General features: G+C 40.0%; 1 protein-coding gene across 1 annotated transcript in view; it reads left to right on the forward strand.

Moving 5' to 3' along the window:
• The window catches only part of LOC138981476 (GATOR2 complex protein MIOS-like), a 54,339-nt gene that overhangs the window by 10,893 nt on the left and 17,589 nt on the right, over nucleotides 1–25,857 (forward strand). The window contains exons 5-21 of the mRNA XM_070354406.1: nucleotides 961–1,004; nucleotides 1,444–1,502; nucleotides 1,792–1,939; nucleotides 2,393–2,488; nucleotides 2,851–2,945; nucleotides 3,392–3,433; nucleotides 5,954–6,009; nucleotides 13,408–13,481; nucleotides 14,394–14,438; nucleotides 16,694–16,812; nucleotides 18,292–18,426; nucleotides 18,716–18,791; nucleotides 20,067–20,262; nucleotides 21,305–21,373; nucleotides 21,650–21,756; nucleotides 23,717–23,886; nucleotides 24,346–24,411. Of these exons, the coding sequence (XP_070210507.1) occupies nucleotides 961–1,004; nucleotides 1,444–1,502; nucleotides 1,792–1,939; nucleotides 2,393–2,488; nucleotides 2,851–2,945; nucleotides 3,392–3,433; nucleotides 5,954–6,009; nucleotides 13,408–13,481; nucleotides 14,394–14,438; nucleotides 16,694–16,812; nucleotides 18,292–18,426; nucleotides 18,716–18,791; nucleotides 20,067–20,262; nucleotides 21,305–21,373; nucleotides 21,650–21,756; nucleotides 23,717–23,886; nucleotides 24,346–24,411 (1,597 nt within the window). The remainder of the gene's footprint in view (nucleotides 1–960; nucleotides 1,005–1,443; nucleotides 1,503–1,791; nucleotides 1,940–2,392; nucleotides 2,489–2,850; nucleotides 2,946–3,391; nucleotides 3,434–5,953; nucleotides 6,010–13,407; nucleotides 13,482–14,393; nucleotides 14,439–16,693; nucleotides 16,813–18,291; nucleotides 18,427–18,715; nucleotides 18,792–20,066; nucleotides 20,263–21,304; nucleotides 21,374–21,649; nucleotides 21,757–23,716; nucleotides 23,887–24,345; nucleotides 24,412–25,857) is intronic.

Genomic DNA, 25,857 nt, shown 5'->3' on the forward strand with positions numbered 1-25,857 from the left:
CAAATTTGGCAAGATGGTGTATGATGACAAGGCCCCCAAAAACATACATAGCATCTTGACCTTGCTTCAAGGTCAAGGTCGCAGGGGCCATAAATGTTGCCTAAAAAACAGCTATTTTTCCCATTTTTCCCATTTTCTCTGAAGTTTTTGAGATTCAATACCTCACCTATATATGATATATAGGGCAAAGTAAGCCCCATCTTTGGACACCAGTTTGGTTTACCTTGCTTCAAGGTCAAGGTCACAGGAGCTCTTCAAAGTTGGATTGTATACATATTTTGAAGTGACCTTGACCCTGAACTATGGAAGATAACTGTTTCAAACTTAAAAATTATGTGGGGCACATGTTATGCTTTCATCATGAGACACATTTGGTCACATATGATCAAGGTCAAGGTCACTTTGACCCTTATGAAATGTGACCAAAATAAGGTAGTGAACCACTAAAAGTGACCATATCTCATGGTAGAAAGAGCCAATAAGCACCATTGTACTTCCTATGTCTTGAATTAACAGCTTTGTGTTGCATGACCTTGGATGACCTTGACCTTGGGTCAAGGTCACATGTATTTTGGTAGGAAAAATGTGTAAAGCAGTTCTTAGTGTATGATGTCATTGCTATGTAAGCATGTGAGTCGTATGGGCTTTGCCCTTCTTGTTGATTGTGTTTGTTGGCAGCAGTTTAGCTTGTCTTTTGTCATCAGTTCTAAACTCTATCTTTTGTCAGCAGTTTTTAGGTTTGTCTCTTGTCATAATTACTGTATTTTACTGCCAGGAAATGGCACATCTTTGTCATTGGTAAAACTCAAGATGAAAAAAAATTGGCTGTCACATGGGAATCTGTTGGGCTTTTTTTTAAACGCAAAAATATTGTGCTTCTTGTGATATGTGCTATAAGCGTAGTAAATCTGCTTGTGATAATATGTTCAATGTTTCTTGTTAATTTCTGTTTTGCTGCAGTTTTGGTGACCCAGGAGATGATGAACTGATTGGCAAAGAGTTTGGTGAGTGGGAGGTTAAAGACTGTTGCTCATTGTTGAACGGCATGCAGGCAGCTGAGAGTGGTATTTTCTGTGTGTTCTTCGGAATATATATTGTTATCTTTTAGAACGTAGGAAAAAAATGTTGAAATGAGCACATTTCCAGTGACTGTTCTCTGCATAGTACCTATCCAAAATGATTTTGCAAGAAAGTGTTAGCCATTAGCTTTTTTAGTAATGTACAACTGCATATGCATATTTACACACATGTATGCCAACACACGCACACACACACCAAATCACAAGCATACAGATACACACTTTCGTTTTAAATCTGGTGCTTTTAGAATGAACTTAAGTTTTTAGTTCTTTCAAATTGTATGTACACACTTAAAACTTTAAATTTGTATGCAATTTTCCTCATCAGTGTTTTGATTTTGTGTCATCTCTGCTTTTACTAAAGTGCCAAGACATTCTAGACAGTGCAACTATTTGGCATGGAATCCAGTGGAGTCAAATTTTGTAAGTATTACTTTTGCAGTTTTCTTTTTTCAACCCTGTCTGAATTTTAATACATATTGATGCCTTTGTGAGTTTATTTTCACCCGCCAACAGACAGACACAAACAAACAAACACACACACAATCATGCATGCCTGTATGCACACGCATGCTCGCGTGCACACATGCATGCACACATAAAAGCATAGAAGGACAGACTAGGTCAGATGATTTTTCTTCTTCTCTGTTTATGCATACATATAAGTTAGAGCCATATCTATTCAAAATGCTGCTCATGTAAATATTCACAGCTGGCAGAGGGCTTGGAAAAGTTCCGCAACGACTCCTGTGTTGTCATTTGGGATGTGAACATGTCGCACTCCATCAGTGAGACATCTGAACGCTCTCGCTACAGCTCCAGTGAACACGGTTCCATCACCCGCCCATATGCTGAGATAGGTAAATGCCTAAACTTCTGTAATTTGGTGTGTGAATAGAGTTGCATTGCTTAAATTATTATCCACCATCATTGATTGAAAATTGTCAGTGATGTTGTTGTCTTGTGAAGGACGTACAGTGAAAAAATGCAAGTGAGGCAATGTCTGCTCAAGTTACTTGGGATACGATTAAACAGAAAATTGTAACCTGGTAGTAGAGAGGGACCATGTTTTATATTACTCTGTGAATACAATTACTCAGTTTTAAAGAAGAATTCATCCCTGTAAACTTGACCTTGACAGAGAACAGTTGTGTCAGCTTCAGATAAAATAATTATCACCTGTATGTGGAAACATTTTTTTTAGTGGACTTCAATTTTATTGATGTGCAGGGTGGTTTTGTTGCCAGATACAATGTTTTTTGCACATGAAATTGCATTCAAAGTTTTTGTTTGGAATGTACTTCTTTGTGTAGGTGCACAAGACACAAGTTCTTCATTTGCCTGGTTTGATGGCCGCAACTTTGTCTGTGGGATGAACAATCGCTATCTGCGTCTCTATGACTTGCGAGGTATGAGCAGCAACAAGTAAATACTGTTTGCATTTATTTTACATTTTTTTTTATATTTGTATGTTCAAGTGCTCAGGTAGTATGTGTGTGTGTGTGTGTGTGTGTGTGTGTTTGTGTGTTTGTGTGTGTGTGTGTGTGTGTGTGTGTGTGTGTGTGTGTGTGTGTGTGTGTGTGTGAAAGAGAGAGAGTGTGTGTATGTGCATGCATATATGAGAGAGAGAAAAAGTGTGCATGCATGCTTGTGTGCGTGTTGGAAAAGTAATCTGGATTGAAAGAGTCTTTTAGCCAGACCAACAAAGTAAATGAACGTGTTCTGCTAATAGTTCTCAACTGGTTACCTGGATGGCAATGTCTATGTCCAGATCCTGCCAAGCCCCGCTTGTCTACACAGCACAGAACAGTGTATGGCGTCTGTGTGGACAATCAGAACTCACACAGGCTAGCATCCTTTGGAGAGGTGTGGATTGTGTTTTTGTGTGTGTGTGTGTTTTTTTTTTTTTTGGGGGGGGGGGGGGTTATTGCACTTTTTATATCTTATTTTACTTTCAGAAAAATTAGGACATTCTGGAATTTTCTTTAGGTCAACTCTGACCTCTTTCCTTACCACCTTTCAGTATTTGATAATTGTATGTTTTCAATTTAGCTGTGGACTATGTATTCAGAGCAAGCTGAATAAGGATGAACTTGTTTTTTTAGTTGAAAGTACGAGTTAATATATTTTTGACATTCTGCTGATTTGCGCTGTAGCAGTTTGTTTTTCTGTGATTTCAGTTTTGGTGATCTGATGTTCAATAGATTTCAATATATAGAACATGTTTATATATATGTTTTTTAAGACACAATGTAAGACAGTTGTCAAAGAGTCACACCACAGGCGGTAATTGTATGGTTTGTTGTTTTCAGTCTCAAGTTGCAGTCTGGGACACAAGGAGTTTTGACAGACCAGTATCCTTTTGGTCCATTGTATTGCTCACAAACGTTTGTCAACTGGTGTTCAACATGTTTCCTTGTTAATCGTTATTTCTTATACTGAACATATTCTTGTTTTTTTCTCTCATAATTTCAGATTTTTTTCTCAAGAAATTCAAGTTTTACGCCCTCACGGCAAAGCCATTAGGGGCATGTTCCTGGGTTTTAACCCGACTTTAGATGAGATAGACAAGTGTATGCGTGTTTAGGTGGTATCAGCCATCTGCACTTTTGGCAGAATGACCGAGGTTTTTTACGTGTCACTGTGGTGACGGGGGTGGGAGATGGATACTGTCTCTGGGTCTGCACATAAGGTTGACCTGTGTCCGTCCCGGCCCGGATTCGAATCAGCGACCTTTCGATCACTCACAAGTCCAGTGCTCTACCACCTGAGCTACCCGGGCCCCCGATTTTTGACTCACATGCGAAGCAAAAGTGAGTCTATGTACTCACCCGAGTCGTCCGTCCGTCCGGAAAACTTTAACGTTGGATATTTCTTGGACACTATTCAGTCTATCAGTACTAAATTTGGCAAGATGGTGTATGATGACAAGGCCCCAAAAAACATACATAGCATCTTGACCTTGCTTCAAGGTCAAGGTCGCAGGGGCCATAAATGTTGTCTAAAAAACAGCTATTTTTCACATTTTTCCCATTTTCTCTGAAGTTTTTGAGATTTAATACCTCACCTATATATGATATATAGGGCAAAGTAAGCCCCATCTTTTGATACCAGTTTGGTTTACCTTGCTTCAAGGTCAAGGTCACAGGAGCTCTTCAAAGTTGGATTGTATACATATTTTGAAGTGACCTTGACCCTGAACTATGGAAGATAACTGTTTCAAACTTAAAAATTATGTGGGGCACATGTTATGCTTTCATCATGAGACACATTTGGTCACATATGCAGGTCTGCCTACCGTTACGGAATTTCCGTATTTGTCCCGGAAATCAATAAATTTTATCAAGTGTTCCGGAAAATACGGATGTTCGAAATGCGTCCCGGAAACTCAAAAAAATTCCAAACACGCTCACAACAGTGTGAGCTAGAGAGATTGCCTGGTGAATGACTTCCGGAAATTGCCGAAGTCACAGCTAAGAAATGACGTAGGCGGGTTCCGACTATTGCCGAGCAGCTTTTTGTAGCTAATACGCATGCGCGTCAACTTCTTGCAAGAAGAAAAGGTCGAAGAAAAGATGGCGTCAAAAAGGAAAGAAAATCTCGCTGTGTGTGAAACCGATAATGACCCTGCGAAAAAAATGAAGCGTCCGCAGAAATACATCGAGAAATATACGGAGACATACCCGTGTATCAAGCCAGGAAGTGTCGAAACGAAGGTTTTGTGCACGATTTGTGTTAGTGAATTCGGCTGTAAATCTGGCGGCATTGATGACATTCGACGACATGTGGAAGGCCCGAATCACATCAAGAATAAAGAAACACGCGAAAAGGCAAACACCAATACTAGTAAAATCACTGCGAGAGGATTTTCTCGGTGGTCCGCAAGAACATGACAGATTTTAGAGGCAGCATGGCAAAAGACACTCTCGAAGCACTTGTTGTCGCCAAGTCGAGACCCGGTGAAGCTCTGGATAGAGTTTACACCAACAAGGAGCTCAAAGACATGAAGAGTGCCTATTACAGGTCCCTTCAGGCCAGCTCCAAATGAATGCAGTGACACCACCAAACCTTGTACAAAATGTAAATATTTTAAGTTTGAATTTCATTTTTTCAGTGACATTTACAGTGACAATGTTCAAGTTTGGCAAGATGATTTGAAGGCAATGTTAGGGTGAAATGACACCAGATTGCACCAATTGTGTCCTTTTGGCCAAACATTTTTTCCGGGGGGGCATGCCCCCGGACCCCCCTAGCCAGCTCGCTTGCGCTTCGCGCAACCTCAACTGTTGCGCTTCGCGCAAAATCGACTTATTTTAATCTTCAACAGATATTTGTCCCTGAAGCTTCACTTGGAGGGTAGGCAGACCTGCATATGGTCAAGGTCACTTTGACCCTTATGAAATGTGACCAAAATAAGGTAGTGAACCACTAAAAGTGACCATATCTCGTGGTAGAAAGAGCCAATAAGCACCATTGTACTTCCTATGTCTTGAATTAACAGCTTTGTGTTGCATGACCTTGACCTTGGGTCAAGGTCACATGTATTTTGGTAGGAAAAATGTGTAAAGCAGTTCTTAGTGTATGATGTCATTGCAAGGTTTAGCTGAAGGTCAAGGTCATGTAAAGGTCAAGGTCAAGCATGTGAGTCGTATGGGCTTTGCCCTTCTTGTTTTTCTTCGCAATCACATTATTTATAGACTTTTTTCACTAACATGGAACAAACTTACACAACAGAATATCACACAAAATTAGCATCATGTATGCAAACCTAATAATCTACTTACAGAACGTGTGTGTTTGCACATCTCTGTTACTAACACTTTGCGGGCGTGTTACTGTGTGTCAGTGTTTATTATTCCTTGACCCTAATTTAGGTTTTTACATTACAAGAAGCAAAACCTGTCTCCAAAATCAGCTGGTGCTTGACAAGGTAATGAACATAGACTGTTTCAAATTTAATTTGCAATTTTTTATGCAAGTCAGGCAAGGAATAATTCAACGTCAGCGAACTTAGTTGAAATAGACAGGGGAATAAAGGAAGAAAGTGCTCAGAAAGCAGGACAAGAAAGAAAGGAATAAGCTGTATGGAAAACAACTGTCTTACATGGGGGGGAGGGGGATGTATTAGATTTATTTTATGTTAAAAAAAAGTTTTGTAAGTGTAATAAAAACTGGTTAGTCAAAATATGTGGAATTTATCTACTAGCAAGGGATGGTATGAGATTTATATGGACAAAAAAGGAAATATTTGAAGCGTCATAAGTGTAATGAAAACTGGTGAGTAACAAAGCTTATACTGTTTATAACGTCATATTTATTTTTCACCTTGTCAGGTGTGCTGAGTGACATGCAGACATGGGATTCTTCCGTAAATTTACGGAATTCCGTAAATTTTTAGGCTCCAGGGATCATTCTTGAGATTCGTGCAAATCCGCTGAGAAAATGTTGGGGTATATGTAGGTATAGACCCAAGTTTTTCGGCCGGTCCGCTGATCGCGACGCTCCATTCCATACTATTCTTGAACGGTTGGTTCCTAAAACGGTCAGACTGTTGCTGGTCGATCCGTATGGGAACGCGCTCTTTGTCTCCTAGTCCTACAGTCACCGTTTCAACGTAGCTATCGGGGATTCAGTATAAGCATACCGTATGAGAATGATTCGGCGCCATTTTTACATCGTTTCGAGCCACCTGCCAAAATGATGAGGAAGCTAAAGCGAGACGAAACCGTTCTATCCCGGAAATTGACCAGCAGAAATACAAGAAAAATCTCTGGAGATTCGACTGGCTCGATGAAGTTGTATCATTGAGCTGGAGATACGAGAAAGGCCAGAAGACACAAGACGTGAAACTGAAAGTTGGCGATGCCGTTTGCTAAAATCAACTTGCCGGGAAAAGCTCAGTGCACTTTGTGCAACGATGTTAATGTTATCAACTACGGTTCCAATGGAAAGACTGCCCTCAAAAGCCACTTGAAAAGCAACAAGCACCTGACTATCCTGAAAACCCAGTCGTGTAATCAGTCACTGTGGTCGTTTGGCACCGACAAGGTAAGAACATTGAAACCACACCGTCACACGCCACCACCCCCCCCCCACCCCCCCTCTCTCTCTCTCTCTCTCTCTCTCTCTCTCTCGGGGGGTCAAGGTCGACCACGAATGGCGCAGGAGGGAAAAATTTTCACAGTGCAGACAAGATGGATATTTTTCAAGTTCAAAGTGGCTATATCAAAGTTTGAGTCTCCAGAACTATACAAGTGAAAGTCTAAAGTGATTGTGTGCAGAAATCTACTGAAAATGATCGAGGTAGGACTTTGGAGGGCCAGTATTGGTCGTTTTCATCTGGCTTGTGTGGCAAAACATCTCTTGAACCGGCTTTGTGCTCAGCCCGTGTATGGTGACAGTTCTGAAATCAGTGTCAGCGACGTGTGCATTACTTGGGGATGCCTTGTTTTTCTTGCGAACATCGTGTGCTGCTTCAAAGATGTTGCGGAAAGTGCTTTTAGTGCGCCATTCCCACCCCTGGGAACTGTGACTTATAACTCGTCAACAGTGACTGGCCATTTGTCAGTGCCAAGTGATGACCTTGTACACCTGTCACCGATGGCGGTGACCTTTCCGCACGCACAGCACGCGCCATCTTTGTGCCTGGCAGTGATTGCCTTCGCGATACGACGCTTGAGATTGAGCAATGACGTAGAGGAAAACCCTGGGCCTGCTGTCAGTGGCAGTAGCGAAAGTAGTGGTGGTGGTGCGGAGTCAACTGCAGTGGCAGATAGCATCAAACACTTAGAGCAGTCGTTGCAGCAGAAGCTGGATGTCATTCTGGCAACCATGCAAACACAGGCGGACATTCTCAAACGACAAGAAGACATGCTTAGAAAACAAGAGACATTGATGAAGAAATTTGGGGATGAGCAAGAGACAATGAAAAAGTCCCTCAAGAAGAACGAACAGTCGATCTCCAACCTCTCCTCACAACAAGACGATCTGTATCGTGTGGTGACTAGCCTCGAGGCAGAGGTTGACAGGCTGGAGGGGTTTTCCCGTCGCAACAACGTCAAGTTTTTCGGAATACCAGAAGAAGTTGGTGACACCGATGCTGACTGTGTTGTTGCAGTGAAAAACGTTCTTGACACCTACATTCCTCAGAAGCAGTGGGAGCCTGACGTCATCGAGCGAGCGCATCGCCTCGGCAAACCCAACCCCAAGAATCCCAACCCCCGCCCTATCATTGCCAAGTTCCAACGTTGGGGCGATGCGATGCGTCTCATGAAAGACCGTGAGGCACGAAGCGACATGGAGCACGACAACCTGAGAGCGGCCCAAGATCTCACCAGACGGCAGACCCAGAAGCTGAAACAGCTGAGGGAGGAGGGGAAGACGGCCTACTACACAAACGGCAAGCTACGCTTCCATGACAACCCCAGAAACAACGATGATCGCCGTGCTGACAACCGCCGGCCGGGTGGCCCCGGTTTGTTGACAAACACCGACTCGGAGACGCCCCCTGATCACGAGCAGCGTCAACCAATCAGCGAAGTAGAAATAGAGCGTGACGTCAGTGACACTCAGGGTCACAGCCGTGACACTGAAGGAAATTCCGGTCGGAATTCCGGGCAGAGTGACGCCAGAGATAAGCGTGTAACCCGCTCAGCCAATCGGCAGGGCCACAAAGACATGACTTTGGGTGGCAATAGTGGAGGTGGTGGGTACTCGGCCTACATTCGCAACGTGCGTGGAACTCCCACCCGTGCAGGAAACAGCGAATAGGGGCGTGGCCAAGGCTATGACAATGCAAACAAACAAGACACACAAGCACATGACAAAAACACACCTGATGTAAATAATGTTGCAACAGCAAATAAGGACAAATTGAATACTTCTTTTTCATTTCTTTGTTGGAATATAAATGGGTTGATTGCCAAGCTAACTGACCCTGATTTTGTTGATTACATAACTTCTTTTGATGTTTGCTTTTTGTCTGAAACCTTTACTTTGCCAAGCTTTGACTTCAGTACCTATTTTAGTGATTTCATTGTTCTTCATTCACCAGGTGTGAAACTGACCAAGATGGGCCATGTTTCTGGTGGAACTGTTATGTTGATTCGTAAATGTCTGTCGGATTTTGTTGAGACTATTGATACCAAGAGTGAAAATGTTTTGTGCGTAAAACTTTCAAAAGAATTGTTTGGTTGTGAGAAAGACATGATGTTTATTGGTCTGTATAATCATCCAGTGGGCAGTGTGTACTATGATAAAAAAGATTATGATTGTACTCTAGAAATGCTAGAACAGTTTATTTTGTCTTTAATGGAAGCTGGCAGGGATGTGTACTATTTACTTGGAGGTGATTTGAACGCCCGAATAGGGGATTGGTGTCTTGAATGTGTTGATGAAGAAGATGATGATGAGGATGGTAATGTTTTTGAAAGAAAATCACAAGATGTTTTGACAAATAACTTTGGTAAAATACTGATTCTTCTTCTACTTCTTCTACGTTCGTGGGCTGAAACTCCCACGTACACTCGTGTTTTTTGCACGAGTGGAATTTTACGTGTATGACCGTTTTTACCCCGCCATTTAGGCAGCCATACGCCGCTTTCGGAGGAAGCATGCTGGGTATTTTCGTGTTTCTATAACCCACCGAACTCTGACATGGATTACAGGATCTTTTCCGTGCGCACTTGGTCTTGTGCTTGCGTGTACACACGAAGGGGGATAAGCCACTAGCAGGTCTGCACATAAGTTGACCTGGGAGATTGGAAAAATCTCCACACTTAACCCACCAGGTGGCCGCAGCCGGGATTCGAACCCTCGACCTTCCGATTAAGAGGCCGACGTCCTACCACCACGCCACAGCGCCCGTCAAAATACTGATTCAGTTTTGCTGCATGTTTCACCTTGTACCTCTGCATGGATTAGTACAACCAGGTTTCGATGATAAATTCACTTTTGTGTCTGAAAGAGGAAATAGTACTATTGATCACTTTTTGTCTTCAGTTGATTTTGTTGAATATGTAAATATGTTTTCTGTTGTCAACCGCATTGAGTCTCATCATATGCCTGTTCGGCTAGATGTGTGTGCTGCCCTAAAAATTGACGCTGATGTAGACAGTGAGAATAAGACTAGTTCAGAGAAACTGACTTGGGATTCCTCCAAAGCTAGTGTATTTTTAGATTTTCTTTCTTCACGTGAAGGTCAAACTGCCATCGATGACGCTGCTGCATGTATTGATGATAACTCTGACGCTGCCTTGACAATGTTTGTAAACACGCTTTTAGAAGCGGGTCGGTGCATGCGACGCACGGTGTTTTTTGGAGGCCGTCAGCGTCGTACGAGCCGATGGTTTGACACAGAGTGTAGGGAGGGAAAACGTGAAGTTAATAGATTACTTAGTCGGTACTCTCGCACTAGAAAGGTTGAGGATAAACTACAGTATTTGCAAAAAAGATCTGAATATCAAAATATGATAAAAGAGAAAAAGAAAGCATATAGAAAATCAGTACAAGATTCTTTACTAGAAAACAGAAAAAATCCTTCCATGTTCTGGTCAACGGTAAAGCGGTCTCGCCCAAGGGAGAGAAACCGTGCTACTATAAATATCGATGTCTGGAAAGATCACTTTGAAAACATTTTGGGACAGCACACAGCTTCAACGCCTGAACAAAACGAAAATGTAATAAATGAAGAAAGTGAGGAAGATGTACATATTTATGAATTGGATGAACAAATTTCGTTAGCTGAGGTAAAACAAGCCATTCGAAAATTAAAAGCAGGGAAAGCTTCTGGTATTGATGAAATACCAGCAGAATTTCTAAAAGCAGCTGAGGATATTGTTGCCCCTTTTCTCACTAAGTTCTTTAACCGTGTTTATGACACTGGTGTGTTTCCTAAACAATGGAGTCAGTCCGTGATAGTTCCTTTACTGAAAAAGGGTGATGTAAATAATCCTGGAAATTATAGGGGCATTTCCCTCCTGAGTACTATTAGTAAAGTTTTTACTTCCATCCTAAATAGGCGTCTGTATAAATGGGCAGAGAGTGAACACAAGATATGTGAAGAACAAGCTGGTTTTCGAAAAAACTATTCAACTATTGATCATCTTTTTACACTTGTGACTATGATTAAGAAATGTCTGTATGGACAAAGGAGAAGTAAACTGTACGTTGCTTTTATTGATTATTTGAAAGCTTTCGATTCTGTAGACAGGGATAGTTTGTGGGTCGTTCTTCAAAAAATAAAAACTTCGACGAAAATGCTCCGTATGCTACAAGGGATTTATGATTCTGTCCAGTCATGTGTAAGATGGGGCCCTGAAGTGTCTGACTTTTTTGATTGCCCTGCCGGGGTGAAACAAGGCTGCATGTTGTCTCCCCTGATTTTTTCCCTGTTAATTACTGAAGTAGCCGATATAGTAACCTCAAATGGAAGGCATGGTGTTCAGTTTTTGTCTGGATTACAAGAAATTTTTTTGCTTCTTTTTGCTGACGATATTTGTTTGATTTCTACAACACCTGCTGGACTACAAAACCAATTGAACAATCTTGAACAAGCCTCCTCTGCCCTTGGCCTCAGTGTAAATTTAAAGAAAACAAAAGTAATGGTTTTTCGGAAAGGCGGTCATCTATCTAAGTCAGAAAAATGGTTTTATCAAGGTAAACCTATGGATGTTGTAAACAGTTATAAATATTTGGGTGTCACATTGACAACAAAATTATCATTTGACATTGCTTTAGAAGAATTTGCAGGCAGAGCCAAGGGAAAAGTGGTAGAAATCATGAAAACAATGTGGAGCTTAGGTAGCATGGATGTTAGTGTATTTTTTAAATTGTTTGATGCGCTAGTAAAACCTATGCTTTTGTACGCCTCTGAAATATGGGGTATCACACGCTTTCGTTCTGTTGAATCTCCGCATTTGTTTGCTTGTAAAAGATTTTTGAATGTTTTACCAAGAACTCCAAACGCGATGGCATATGGAGAACTCGGTCGTTTCCCTTTATTCATTGACAGTACTGTCAGTGTTATCAGGTACTGGCTAAAGCTGCAGAACATGTTTTTGGTTAGATTACCTAGACAAGCGTACGAGATGGATAAAAAAAGATTTTCAAGGTTACCCGGAAATGAGGTCGATTTGCAAAATTGGGCTTGCTCGGTAAAGCGTTGTTTGGATATGTGTGGGTTTTCCTTTGTATGGTTGAATGGTGGTGTTGTTCATGAAAAAGCTTTTTTGCGTGCGTTTAGACAGCGTTTGATTGACTGCTATAAGCAGGAATGGTTTGGTAAGATAATGGAAAGTGATAGATTTTCAACGTATAGTTCGTTCAAGTCTTTATTGCAGCCGGAAAAATACCTAACAGATATCACACTTACTAAATTTAGAAACATTTTTGTCAAACTACGCCTAGGTATTATTGACCTGAATGGAAACAAACGCTATAGTGCTGTACCAAACACGTGCCCGTTTTGTCCTGCTGTGGAAAACGAAATACATTTTCTGCTACATTGCCCAAAATACCAGGATCTACGTGTAAAATATATTTTGAAATATTTCACTGACAATGTACATGTACCACCCTTGATTTTTCTGCTACAAAATGAGAGTATATACATTAATAGAGCTGTAGCCATGTATTGTTATTATGCCATGAAAACACGTGATGAAGAAATTTCAAACAGGCAATTGTTGCTATGACTGATACTTTGAGACAAAATTTGTAAATTTTCGTGCCACGATATATATTTTTGTTGTTGTTTCTGTACAACCATGAAATTTTGTTGTTGATTTTTATTCCTATTTTTTCCTGTGTCTTTTGTAAACCCCCATGCGTATATGCCGGTGGCCTCGCATTAAATTTCCTGCGTTCCTGCGTTCTCTCTCTCTCTCTCTCTCTCTCTCTCTCTCTCTCTCTCTCTCTCTCTCTCTCTCTCTCTCTTTTTCTCCTCCTTATTTTGAGTCTTAGCGTAAAATTAATTTGAGAAACATGGGAAGGAAGAGAAAGGGGGGGGGGGGGGGGGGGGCTATGATTAAGCTGAAATATGCATTTCAGGGCCATTTTTGTGTGTCTAAAACACTAAAAACCTTCAGCTTCTGGGGGCGAAGCCCCTGGACCCTACTGGGGGCCTTCTGCGGCCCCCAGACCCCCAACTTTTTTTTTCCTTAATTATGACTTTTTCTGAATCCCATGTCTGGACATGTTATTAGCTTTATAAAAAGTGGTGAGTAACAAGGCTATTTCTCTCAACTGAATATTCTTTGTTTGTATCTTCATGTTTATTGTTCACCTTTATTCAGATGTACTAACTTGACAATGTAAGCTTTATGACCAGGTCTGGAGTGCTGACGGTGATGTGCAAGGACAGCCCCATCCTTCGTCTCTATGACATCAGGCATGCTGTCATTGGTTAGTTTGTTTGCTAACATGTTTTCAGTAGAGTGGACAAGGCCCGTCTTTAAAGACTTAACAAAATCTGAGAAAATCAGATCTTGATTAAACCAAAAAAAGTGGTGGTAAATTTTTAGGTGTAATTACTAACTCTTTCACAACCCATACAAACATGATAGTTATTTTCGAACATCGTCTATTAACATAGGGCGGGGCTGTAGCTCAGTCGGTAGCGCGCTGGATTTGTATCCAGTTGGCCGCTGTCAGCGTGAGTTCGTCCCCACGTTCGGCGAGAGATTTATTTCTCAGTCAACTTTGTGTGCAGACTCTCCTCAGTGTCCGAACACTCCTGTGTGTACACGCAAGCACAAGACCAAGTGCGCACGAAAAAGATCCTGTAATCCATGTCAGAGTTCGGTGGGTTATAGAAACACGAAAATACCCAGCATGCTTCCTCCGAAAGCGGCGTATTGCTGCCTAAATGGCGGGGTAAAAACGGTCATACACGTAAAAGCCGTGGGAGTTTCAGCCCATGAACGAACAAACAAACAAATTGTGTCATTGTCATGCTTGTGGGATCTCTTGCTACCTCTCGCTTCTTATCTAGCTGACAACGCTTTTTATTATCTTTGTGATATTTAAAAAGTTACTCTACTGGGAATTTTTTCATTGCTCCTATTGTAGCACTGCGAGGCTCTACTCACCTGTCCTGCTGCATTCAAAGCAGATATACAGGATGGTGATTTGTTGTTGTACATTTACTGTTGAAGGTTTGAGGAGGTTTTTTCTTCTTTTTTTCTTTTGCTTCTTTCTTTGTTTTGGGTGCTTGGTTTGTAAGGAAGCTTGGCAAATGCAGTTGAGTCGGATGTGGTCATATGATCACGTTGTCTAATGTATGTTCAGATTTTGCATATTTTTTGTTCCTTTCAGGCTGTGATGACATTGAACCAGTGATCATCGACAGGAACATCCAACGTGAGTTCCAAAAGTTCCATCCATTTTGTGATTTTGTTGGTTGAAACAAACCTTTATTCAGTTTAAGTATTGTGATATACAATATATGACATATTCGATTGTAATTTTGTTGTCACTAGAAGTTTCTCTGTAACTTGATGATCAACATGCTTGGAATACCATGTGAACAAAGTTAATCAGTTGTGCTGATGTATGTCTGTGAATAAATTAACCAACTACAAGAGCAATGTTCTTGTAATACTATGGTCATGTCAATGCAATCCTGCCTAAGCAAAATTGACTAATTTCCTTGTGGTGAATTTTGTTTAAAAAGCATAAAGTGGTACATATAGTAGAGGAGTATAACTCAGTCTGTTTGAAAACTTAAAAAAAAGAAAAGAACAAGTCGCGTAAAGCGAAATAACAACATTTAGTCAAGCTGTCGAACTCACAGAATGAAACTGAACGCACTGCTTTTTTCACCAAGACCACATACTTGTAGTTTCGTCAGTCCACCGCTCGTGGCAAAGACAGTGAAATCGACAAGCCATGCAGAATAGTGCGGTAGTGGTCGTGCTGAGCAGGATAACACACTTTTCTGTATGTCTATTCTTTTTAGCTTACTGAGTTTGTTTTTAATCCAAACATATCATATCTATATGTTTTTGGAATCAGGGACCGACAAGGAATAAGATGAAATTGTTTTTAAATCGATTTCGGAAAATTAATTTTAATCATAATTTTTATATTTTTGATTTTTAGAGCTTGTTTGTAATCCAAATATAACATATGTATATTTTTTTGGAATCAGAAAATGACAAAGAATAAGATAAAATTGTTTTTGGATCGTTTAATCAAAAAATAATTTTAATTACAAGTTTCCGATTTTTAATGACCAAACTCATTCATTAGTTTTTAAGCTACCAAGCTGAAATGCAATACCAAAGTCCGGCCTTCGTCGAAGATTGCTTTGCCAAAATTTCAATCAATTTGATTGAAAAATGAGGGTGTGACAGTGCCGCCTCAACTTTTACAAAAAGCCGGATATGACATCATCAAAGGTATTTATTGAAAAAAAGAAAAAAACGTCCGGGGATATCATTCCCAGGAACTCTCATGTCAAATTTCATAAAGATCGGTCCAGTAGTTTAATCTGAATCGCTCTACACACACACACATGCACAGACACAAACACACACACACTCACACACACACACACACACACACACACACACACACACACACACACACACACATCACCACAACCCTCGTCTCGATTCCCCGTCTATATATATAACTTGACTAAATGTAAAACAAGTCGCGTAAGGCGAAAATACAACATTTAGTCAAGTAGCTGTCGAACTCACAGAATGAAACTGAACGCAATGCAACGCAGCAAGACCGTATACTCGTAGCATCGTCAGTCCACCGCTCATGGCATAGGCAGTGAAATTGACAAGAAGAGCGGGGTAGTAGTTGCGCTGGGAAGGATAGCACGCTTTTCTGTACCTCTCTTCGTTTTAACTTTCTGAGCGTGTTTTTAATCCAAACATATCATATCTATATGTTTTTGGAATCAGGAACCGACAAGGAATAAGATGAAAGTGTTTTTAAATTGATTTCGACAATTTAATTTTGATAATAATTTTTATATATTTAATTTTCAGAGCTTGTTTTTAATCCGAATATAACATATTTATATGTTTTTGGAATCAGCAAATGATGGAGAATAAGATAAACGTAAATTTGGATCGTTTTATAAAAAACATATTTTTTTTTACAATTTTCAGATTTTTAATGACCAAAGTCATTAATTAATTTTTAAGCCACCACGCTGAAATGCAATACCGAAGTCCGGGCTTCGTCGAACATTACCTGACCAAAATTTCAACCAATTTGGTTGAAAAATGAGGGCGTGACAGTGCCGCCTCAACTTTCACGAAAAGCCGGATATGACGTCATCAAAGACATTTATCAAAAAAATGAAAAAAACATCTGGGGATATCATACCCAGGAACTCTCATGTCAAATTTCATAAAGATCGGTCCAGTAGTTTGGTCTGAATCGCTCTACACGCACGCACGCACACACACACACACACATACACACACACACACACATACACCACGACCCTCGTCTCGATTCCCCCCTCTATGTTAAAACATTTAGTCATAACTTGACTAAATGTAAAAAGGACAAGATGGACATGAGAAAGACAAACAGCAAGACAAGTATTTGTGTTAATAATATAGTTTTACGATATTGTACCTTTACAGCGTGCGGAGAGCATGTTATGTCATCCTTTGCGTGGCACCCCAAAGACGAGAATCGACTGCTGGCAGCAGCTGGGCCATCTTGTATCAAAGATATCGTTGTCTTTGAGAGAATCCCAGTGGTGAGTACTCTACTAGTTGTACTGCCAACATGGTCATTATCATTTTGATGTGTTTTCAACGTTTGCCTGTTCTTGTGGCTAGTGGTGCAGAAATAGATGGTCATTCACACACATACACATACACACACGCACGCACGCAAACATGCTTGCACTCTCACATGCATGCACACACACAGAAACTTAGGCGACATGCACACACACACACACACACACGCACGCACGCATGCACACACACACACACACACACATACACATACGCACATGGGCGACAATCACATGCACGCCAACATCAAAGCGTGCACACACTCACATACAGTAGAGTCCAGCTATAACGAACCTGGGTATAACGAAATCCCGCTTTTAACGAACTGCCATTGATTTCCCGGCAGACAGCCTTCCATTTCTTACTAGTTACTTTCCGCCTACAGCGAACCTTTTGAACTCATTTGCATAACGAACCCCTCTTATAACAAACACGTTTTCATCGCCCCAGAGCCGTTTTGTCTCTAAAAGTCACAAGGCTACAACGAACTGATGTCAATAATTGTCTCCAAAGACAAAAATACACAAACACAAGTGCACATCGCGTGATGAGCGAACTCTGAACAAACAGCTGGAGGTGCACGGAACAGCCACCGCCGCTGTGTTTTCACTATTCCAATCAGCTGCTAAGCTATGACTGTTCTCTAAAAAGTCACAAGGCTACAATGATCTGTGTGTGAGGCGAGATCAAAGGCAGGTCCATTGTGATAGCTGGCCTTGTTTATGAGACACTGACCTCCTTCCCAGGGGTCATTGACCCAGTTTTAGCTATGAGAGGTGGTTCCCCTTTCATATGAGAGAGGAAACACTTCCTGCACCCGGGTCAGTGACCGAGTTTAACCTATGGGGAGTTTAACCTATGGGGTGGTCTCTAAAAATTGATGTCTTGAGAGGAAACTTGGCCAGGGTAGTACATGCACCAGAACTGGTGGACACCATGAAATCGGAGATTGATCAGAATGTACATGTACATGCTTTTACACGACTTTTTAAATTTTACTTCTAAAATGGTGACAGTAAAGTGAACATGTGAACTATGCCTCTATGGATTATATTATGAAGCTGTTGAAAACATGTCGAGATTGTACTCTCCAAGGAAAGATCGATGGGACGATCATTTGAAGGTGAGTGGGAAAACTTGTCTTAAGGCCATTTAGGGTTGAAAACTCTACAGCGAATTACTGATATAACGAACTAAAATGTATCTCCCTTGAGATTCGTTGTACCCGGACTCCACTGTACATGTACACTTATGCTCGCTCACAAACACTCACACTTTCTCGCTCTCTCTCTCTCCCTCCCATTAACGTGGAGGTCCTTGTAAGCTGTGTCGACAATATACAATACTGCATTTTACTTATGAACATATACTTAAACATCAAGTCTTAGACACAAAATTGATCGTACTCCAGTTGATAAAAAGGTTTCTCTTTTCAGGCCTGGTCCCCCAACTCCAGTTTGACGTGGGCCAACGGGAAGCGAACCATGAGCTGTGTGGACTCAGGCCAGCTTAACGCACAGGACATTTCAACACGCATGCGGCACCGTGCGCTCAGCGGATATGGCATGCAGGTTTGTCAAGTTTATTGAACAGTCATGTTTTGGCTGTTCTGACACTGTTTGCTTTTTAAGTCTGCGAGCAGTTGTCGTTGTGAGGGCATGTCTGGTTGTGTGTTCACACAAGCCTAAAGTGTGTCTGTCCATGCTTGCCTATGTGTGTGTGTGTGTGTGTGTGTGTGTGTTAAGACAGAAAACCAATCTGTGAAGAAGATTACAAAATTGAGTATGACAGTGTGCAATTGTGTTTGTGATTATGTGTGTCTTATGAATGTGTTACTGTTTAATCATTTCATTTTTTCAGTGTGAGGATATGCAAGCTAACGCAATAGTGGTGGCAGATGAGCCCAACTTATTAGCATTATGGAAATGGATTTCCTGTATCCTTTATGCACAAAACGTTTCATACTCTTCTCTGTTAATGAACAGCAGTTAGCAATTAAAGAGCAGTGAGGTGTCTGCTGGTGTGACAGTGTGTTATTTTTTTCCATTCAGTCTGTGAGGTAAGTCAGTGGTGTAGAGTACCAGCTATTCAGTCTTTTAATTGTCGTTTGACAGCATTTTCTTCCCCACAAGATCCGTAGATATGTCTGACGCTGTTAGGCAGATTCAATTAATCGCTTGTCTGTCACAGTCTGTATATTTTGAAGCATCAAGTTCTGCGTGACATTTTTCTGTTTGCATTCGTTAATTGTTTCTTCTTTCCAACGTCTCTCTCTTCTCTGTACACAACTCTGTAGTTATCATTTTAGACACATAGGTCTCATGAGCAGACCGCTTTCCAGTGGCAGCTAAACTTGCGTATGAAAACTGTATAGTCTTCTAGGATGCCGTTAGCAATGTATTGTTGACTAATTTGTAAAGAAAGAAACAAGTTACAGCAGGCGAAATACAAGCGATGTGTGTATTTTTCCACTGCTGATATGACCCAAGTCACTGAGAAAAACTTTTTTTCTCAACATTCTTTGTCATTTCCTCGGGAGACTTACCTAAGAAGTGACAGAACTTTTGCGCGACACGATTATTTACATTTACGACGTCTTCTTGAACTTCACTTTGCTTTTGATATCAGAGATTTCTGTGGATGGTAGGGTCAAGAAGAGACGTCTTGGTTTGTTCAATCAATGTCATATTTCATCAAAATCTTGAATTAATTAGATTCCACATAGCTTTGTTTGAATCTGAAAAGAAAGAGAAATAAAGCAATCACAACTATTTGTGTGCACTTGAAGCAGCTTCAGGTATTCTGACACCTGCCCCCACCCCTCCCCCCCTTTCCGCCCTTCAAAGGGATTGACTTTTTTGGTATAAGAAATCTAAGAACTAATAATGGAAGTCCCTTTGTTTCTTAGGTCTTAATTACAATACTTAGTACAATACTTTAACTTAGCCTTGATATACATCAAACTAATGCAGGCATGGAACATGATCTGCCAAGATATAGAACTGTTAACCACATACTGTATGTAAACATCGAAGAACGCAGACTGGTTTCAATAACTACTTCTTCAGTGCACACTAAAATAAAAAATTAAATTAAAAAATAAAAAGCTAAGGACGAAGAATAGTAAGCAAGCAAGAAATGCATTTCAAACAGTCGAAATACCACCATACGCCAGCCACTTAATATCCAGTTGACCTTGACCCTGACCTAGTGGTGCGACAGCCGCAGTTCCAGCGCCCCAACCAGCAGGGGAAGCGCGGGGCAGTGTACAACATGGGCATCAAGCAGATCCTCAAGTTCTACAACGAGCAGAGCAACCCCATGGTCAGTGAGCTGGCCTACGTCAACTGGCAGGCCACTGAGGGCGTCACGTTCGCCATCAAGCATCAGTACCGCAGTGCAGAAAGGTTAGGCTTCATTAGGCTTCTCGTTGTGGCTACTGTCTTTTTGGGACTATAAGGTGCATCCTTATACAAGGTGCAACTCCCGCTTTTTATGCAAACATGAGAAAAATCCATAAAGCAGCCGCTGCTGCTATATTAGAGGCAATCAGAAGTAAATCGTGCTATTGAACATCAGTACAGTATCAAAATGCAAAAGGTCAGCTTTTTTATCAGCGTTGCCAGTCTCCTTCCTCCATATTTGCCTAGCTACTTCTGTCCTGTTCTGGTATGCTGTAGGACATTTTCCCCATGTTTTGGTGAGTTTAGTTTTGTTGATAATATCTGTAGATATGTGGATGGAGTCCTGATTTGGCCTATATGGTCCGCTGGACCCAAAAAGCAACAACTAACTAGCTAAGATATGTGGATCTGTTATTGATAATGCATTATTAAAGGTCCTTGTCTACATTTTTATACCGAAATCGCCATTTGACCATTAAAATGTAGTCTATTATCTACAAATATCAACAATACACCCCCTTTCGATCAGGAAAGACAAAGCCAGTGTAGCCGTTTGAAAATTCATTGTAGTATTCCAGCGTAGTACTCATAGTAGGATATCCTTATTTGGAAAATGCCAAGCGCAAAACTCCTTTCAAATCCCGTGCATTTCGTGCGTTTAAAAAAAAGCGTGGACAGCGCTCCAGTGTCAAACTGTTGCTGCACTTGTTTGGGCGTGGCTATAAGCATAGTGACATGAATTTGATTGGTCAGTATTTTTAGGCAAAGCACATGTTCTCAGCAAACAGAAAACAAAATATTGGTGAGTCACGCTACCCAAAAATAAAATCTTTTTTTACATATATTTTTTCCCCATGGTTCATTCATCATCTGACATAACTTTTTAGCGAAATCTAACCATAAGATTATTGAAAAAAAGCAAAAATGTAGACGACCACCTTTATGCTAAGGTTAGACTCTTATAAGTTTGCATCTTTATCTGAGAAGAGAACATAAGCAGACATTGATAGTGAAGTTGCTCTAACATCTGTGTTTATTCTTGCAGAAGCTTGGCTCTGTCACTGTGTGGATGGGTGCAGGATACACATCCTGATTTCAACAACCACCTCAATGCGTACGTACTCTTGTTGGTGTTGTGGCTTTTTTTGTTTTTGTTGTTGTTGTTGCCCCTGTTGCCCCTGCTTATGATTAGAGGGGTGAAAAATTATTTGATTTTCATAGCAGTCAAAATGTGAAGTTGTGAAAGTTAAAATACTATTGATGGTGCTTTACTCTTTTATAGCCATTTGACATAACCTCAGTTCATGTTTCTTTTATCAACATGTTTATAAATTAACCCTAGCCCATGTTTCTGCTGACAACATGTTTATAATTGTGTGGTTTTTGACAGCCTGGTGGACAATGGTGAAGAGGAAAAGGCAGCTGCAATCGCAATATTCTTCCTCAAGATGAAGAAAGCATTGGAAATTCTGTCAGCATCTGCTACAACTGACAATGGTAGGCGGTATTGTAAATTGCATACTCTTTTCTGCTCTCCACCACTGCCCCCCTTCCTTGTGACTGTTAAAGGCTGACATATAGTCCTATTTAATTAGTTTAATTACTTCCAGGGCTTTTCCCATCGTTGCGGGGATGTATAAATTAAGCTTCCTGCAAAGTTTTAGGTTTGAAGTCCTTACCAATTACGAGAAATAATTAATTCTTTATTGCTATGTTTAGCAACAGTTCTCCAGGACTTGGGCTATTTTTAGACCGTCAACACAGACAGTACAGCTTCGTCAATCCCCGCCTGAAGGAAATCGCTCACCTTCCACGTGCAAAACGTAGTGATATTGGCACGCCAGATTAGCGCGGTAGCGTATTGTGCTAAGCAGGAAAGCGCGCTTTTCTGTATTCTTGTTAACTTGGAAAACATCCACTTTCACTTTGAGACTGTTCTGTTTACATTCGACACTATCAACACCACTTTGCAATACTGAAATAATTTTTTCTGTGTTCGAAAGCTACAGCCAATCGTTATTATATCCCCTTAGGTACAGTTTTATAACATTATTGGCACATGTAAACAATATGAATTAATTAATGAACGCTACGAATATGGCAGCCTTTAAGGGTTTCATCCTTTATATATACAAACAAGTCGCGTAAGGCGAAAATACAACATTTAGTCAAGTAGCTGTCGAACTCACAGAATGAAACTGAACGCAATGCCATTTTTCAGCAAGACCGTATACTCGTAGCATCGTCAGTCCACCGCTCATGCTCGTGGCAAAGGCAGTGAAATTGACAAGAAGAGCGGTTTAGTAGTTGCGCTGAGAAGGATAGCACGCTTTTCTGTACCTCTCTTCGTTTTAACTTTGTGAGCATGTTTTTAATCCAAAAATATCATATCTATATGTTTTTGGAATCAGGAACCGACAAGGAATAAGATGAAAGTGTTTTTAAAATTGATTTAAAAAATTTAATTTTGATAATAATTTTTATATTTTTAATTTTCAGAGCTTGTTTTTAATCCAAATATAACATATTTATATGTTTTTCAAATCAGAAAATGATGGAGAATAGGATAAACGTAAATTTGGATCGTTTTATAATTATTTTATTTTTTTTACAATTTTCAGATTTTTAATGACCAAAGTCATTAATTAATTTTTAAGCCTCCAAGCTGAAATGCAATACCGAAGTCCGGGCTTCGCCGAAGATTACTTGACCAAAAGTTCAACCAATTTAATTGAAAAATGAGAGCGTGACAGTGCCGCCTCAACTTTCACGAAAAGCCGGATATGACGTCATCAAAGACATTTATCAAAAAAATGAAAAAAAAGTCTGGGGATATCATACCCAGAAACTCTCATGTCAAGTTTCATAAAGATCGGTCCAGTAGTTTAGTCTGAATCGCTCTACACACACAGACACACACGCACATACCCTCGTCTCGATTCCCCCCTCTACGTTAAAACATTTAGTCAAAACTTGACTAAATGTAAAAAGGTACAGTGGAATGCCCCTTCTAAGACTCTCATAGCAGTCAAAATGTGAAGTTGTGAAAGTTAAAATACTATTGATGGTGCTTTACTCTTTACCCCCCCCCCCCCCCCCCCCCCAGATGCTCTGTTCGTAACCTCTGTAAATTTAATTTCATTTTAAGACTGCCTCCCTTTAAGATCTGCTTTTCTCAGATTTGGGGGGTCTGAATCTGTAGTCAAAAACTTGATACATAACACTGAACACTGTAAAAATAAAAACACACACGAAGAAACAAACATCTCTGTCAAAACAAAATATTAGTAGCTAAACAGCACAAATCAATCACTTTGTAAACATCATGCTTATTTATCAGATGAATTAGTACTATGGCTTCATTATATTCTGTTATTTGTAATCTTTTTCCCAGGAAAATTGATTGATTATTACTATGGCTTCATTGTTTTCTGTTATTTGCTTTGTTTTTTCCCAGGAAAATTGAACCTGAATGCGGTGGCCATGGCCTTGGCTGGCTACAACGAAAACTCCAATCACTTGTGGCGCCAGACATGCGCCTCCCAACGCAGCCAGCTAGCAGACCCCTACCTGCGAGCTATCTTTGGCTTTTTGGCCTCTGACAGCGATTATTATGAAGATGTCTTGGTGAGGGATTACTCAGACATAATAATTTTACTCAAATTTACATTCTCGAGTTTCATGTAAAGCTGTTGAGAAAATGTTGAGGTACTGTATAGTATATACTATAGGTACCTACAATAGTGAGCAAAGTTGTAGTTTATACCTACTTTTACTAGATCTTTGAAATTTCATTAAGAAACTTTCAGGGTTGGATGACCTCTTGGCTTAGGTCAAATGTTAAGGTCACAATGTGATCGAGTTAGGGTCAATTGGAAGGAAGTTACCCTTTTTTTTAAATTGTTTAGCTAGAGCAGTGGATAATTTGTTTCTGATTCATATTACGTATAAATAAGTTGAGTTGTATGAGCATTTGCTCAACTTGTTTCACTGTATACTGAATCATACCAGTGATATCCAGATTTACTGATCAGGTAATCCTAACACTTGGATAAACAAATGATGTAGTTGTTCTTGTCCTTTCAGAACGAAGAGGGACTGTCTGTGGAAGATAGAGTTGCCTTTGCATTGACCTACCTGCCAGACACCCAGGTAAATCACAAACCAACACGACAGAAAGTGGGGGGAGGGGGGGGTGGGGCAGTTGGATTCTGTTGCCAGTACTTTTATTCAAAAACAAAGCATGGTTAACTTTTGTGTTTATAATAACAACACTGTATTTTTGTATTTATTGATTATTCGTTTGCTCAGTTTATTTTTTGGTTTTTTTCTCTTCAACATTTTTTATTCAGGCATGCATGAATTAATTGTCAAACAATTCAAGGTACATAAATATTTGACAAAACAACATAATACATAATTTATATGGCAGCTAATAATGCATAATATGGAGCCCATTTAAGGGTAAACTGATATTGTTTCATATGAATACTGTAAACATATTGGTCAATTTTATGTAGATAAGATAATTCTTTCAAAAATACACGTAAACATGGTCTGATGTTATTGATTCTACATTTATAAACAAAAAATTTAGCGTTCAAGAGTATGAAATCAAAGCCTTGATCTGTCTTTATGTTACTGTCAAAACCAAAAAGTATCAAGTTATCAGTAAGGTTTAGTCTAATACAGTTGTCACATTTCCTTTTTAGAAATTGTTCAAACTCAGCCCAAAAGGTTCTGACATGTTGGCACTTGCATAAGTAATGGTAAATCGAATCTTTTTCAACTTTGCAAAAATTACATAAATTACTATTAACAACTTTCATTTCCTTAAGGACTGAGTTTGTTACAAGTATTCGGTTATTTATTTTTATCTGAAACCACTTTAATTTTGTTTCTTGAATTTTCCTAGTAACGTTAAATATTTTTGGCCATTCAACTGGTGTTTGTGTTAGTATTTTTTCCCAGTTTGTACATGCGTTTGGAATACAAGCTTTACCTATCAACACGTCATAGAACACCTTAGATCCTTTTGAATCCTTTGTAATACAGTTAATAGCCTTTATGCAGGGCATACATTGGTTATCTTCCACAACAGTGTTATGTTTGAGCAAGTATGATTTTATACTATTAATACATCCATAGTATTCCAAAAAATTGACAGAAAGTGAATACTTTGTGTTAAAGCTTTCCACATCCAAAAACACTCCATTTTCTTGTAACAAATCTTTCACATAAAAAACACCTTTGTCTGACCAATTTTTATAATGAAAGGAATTATTACCAATTTTAAACTTGTTGTTGAAGAACAGAGGTTCTGCAAGAACTTCATCTTTAGTTGTAACTTCCAATGTTCCATAATATTCCAAATATGCTTCAAAAACATCTCTCCAAAAAGGATTGACATTTGTTCTTGCTAATATTTTGGGTCCGAAATTTCGGACTGATTCAACCTCCGGACAGTTGCGCAAGAGAATTTCCCTCCACTTGGGACCAAGAAAAATTTTTCTCATCCACAATAATTTTAAAGACATAATGTATGTTTTTATATTTGGAATAGATATACCTCCTTCTTGCACGGAGTGTACTGCAATA

Source organism: Littorina saxatilis, linkage group LG12, assembly GCF_037325665.1.
Source record: "Littorina saxatilis isolate snail1 linkage group LG12, US_GU_Lsax_2.0, whole genome shotgun sequence".
In the NCBI taxonomy this organism is placed as follows: domain Eukaryota; kingdom Metazoa; phylum Mollusca; class Gastropoda; order Littorinimorpha; family Littorinidae; genus Littorina; species Littorina saxatilis.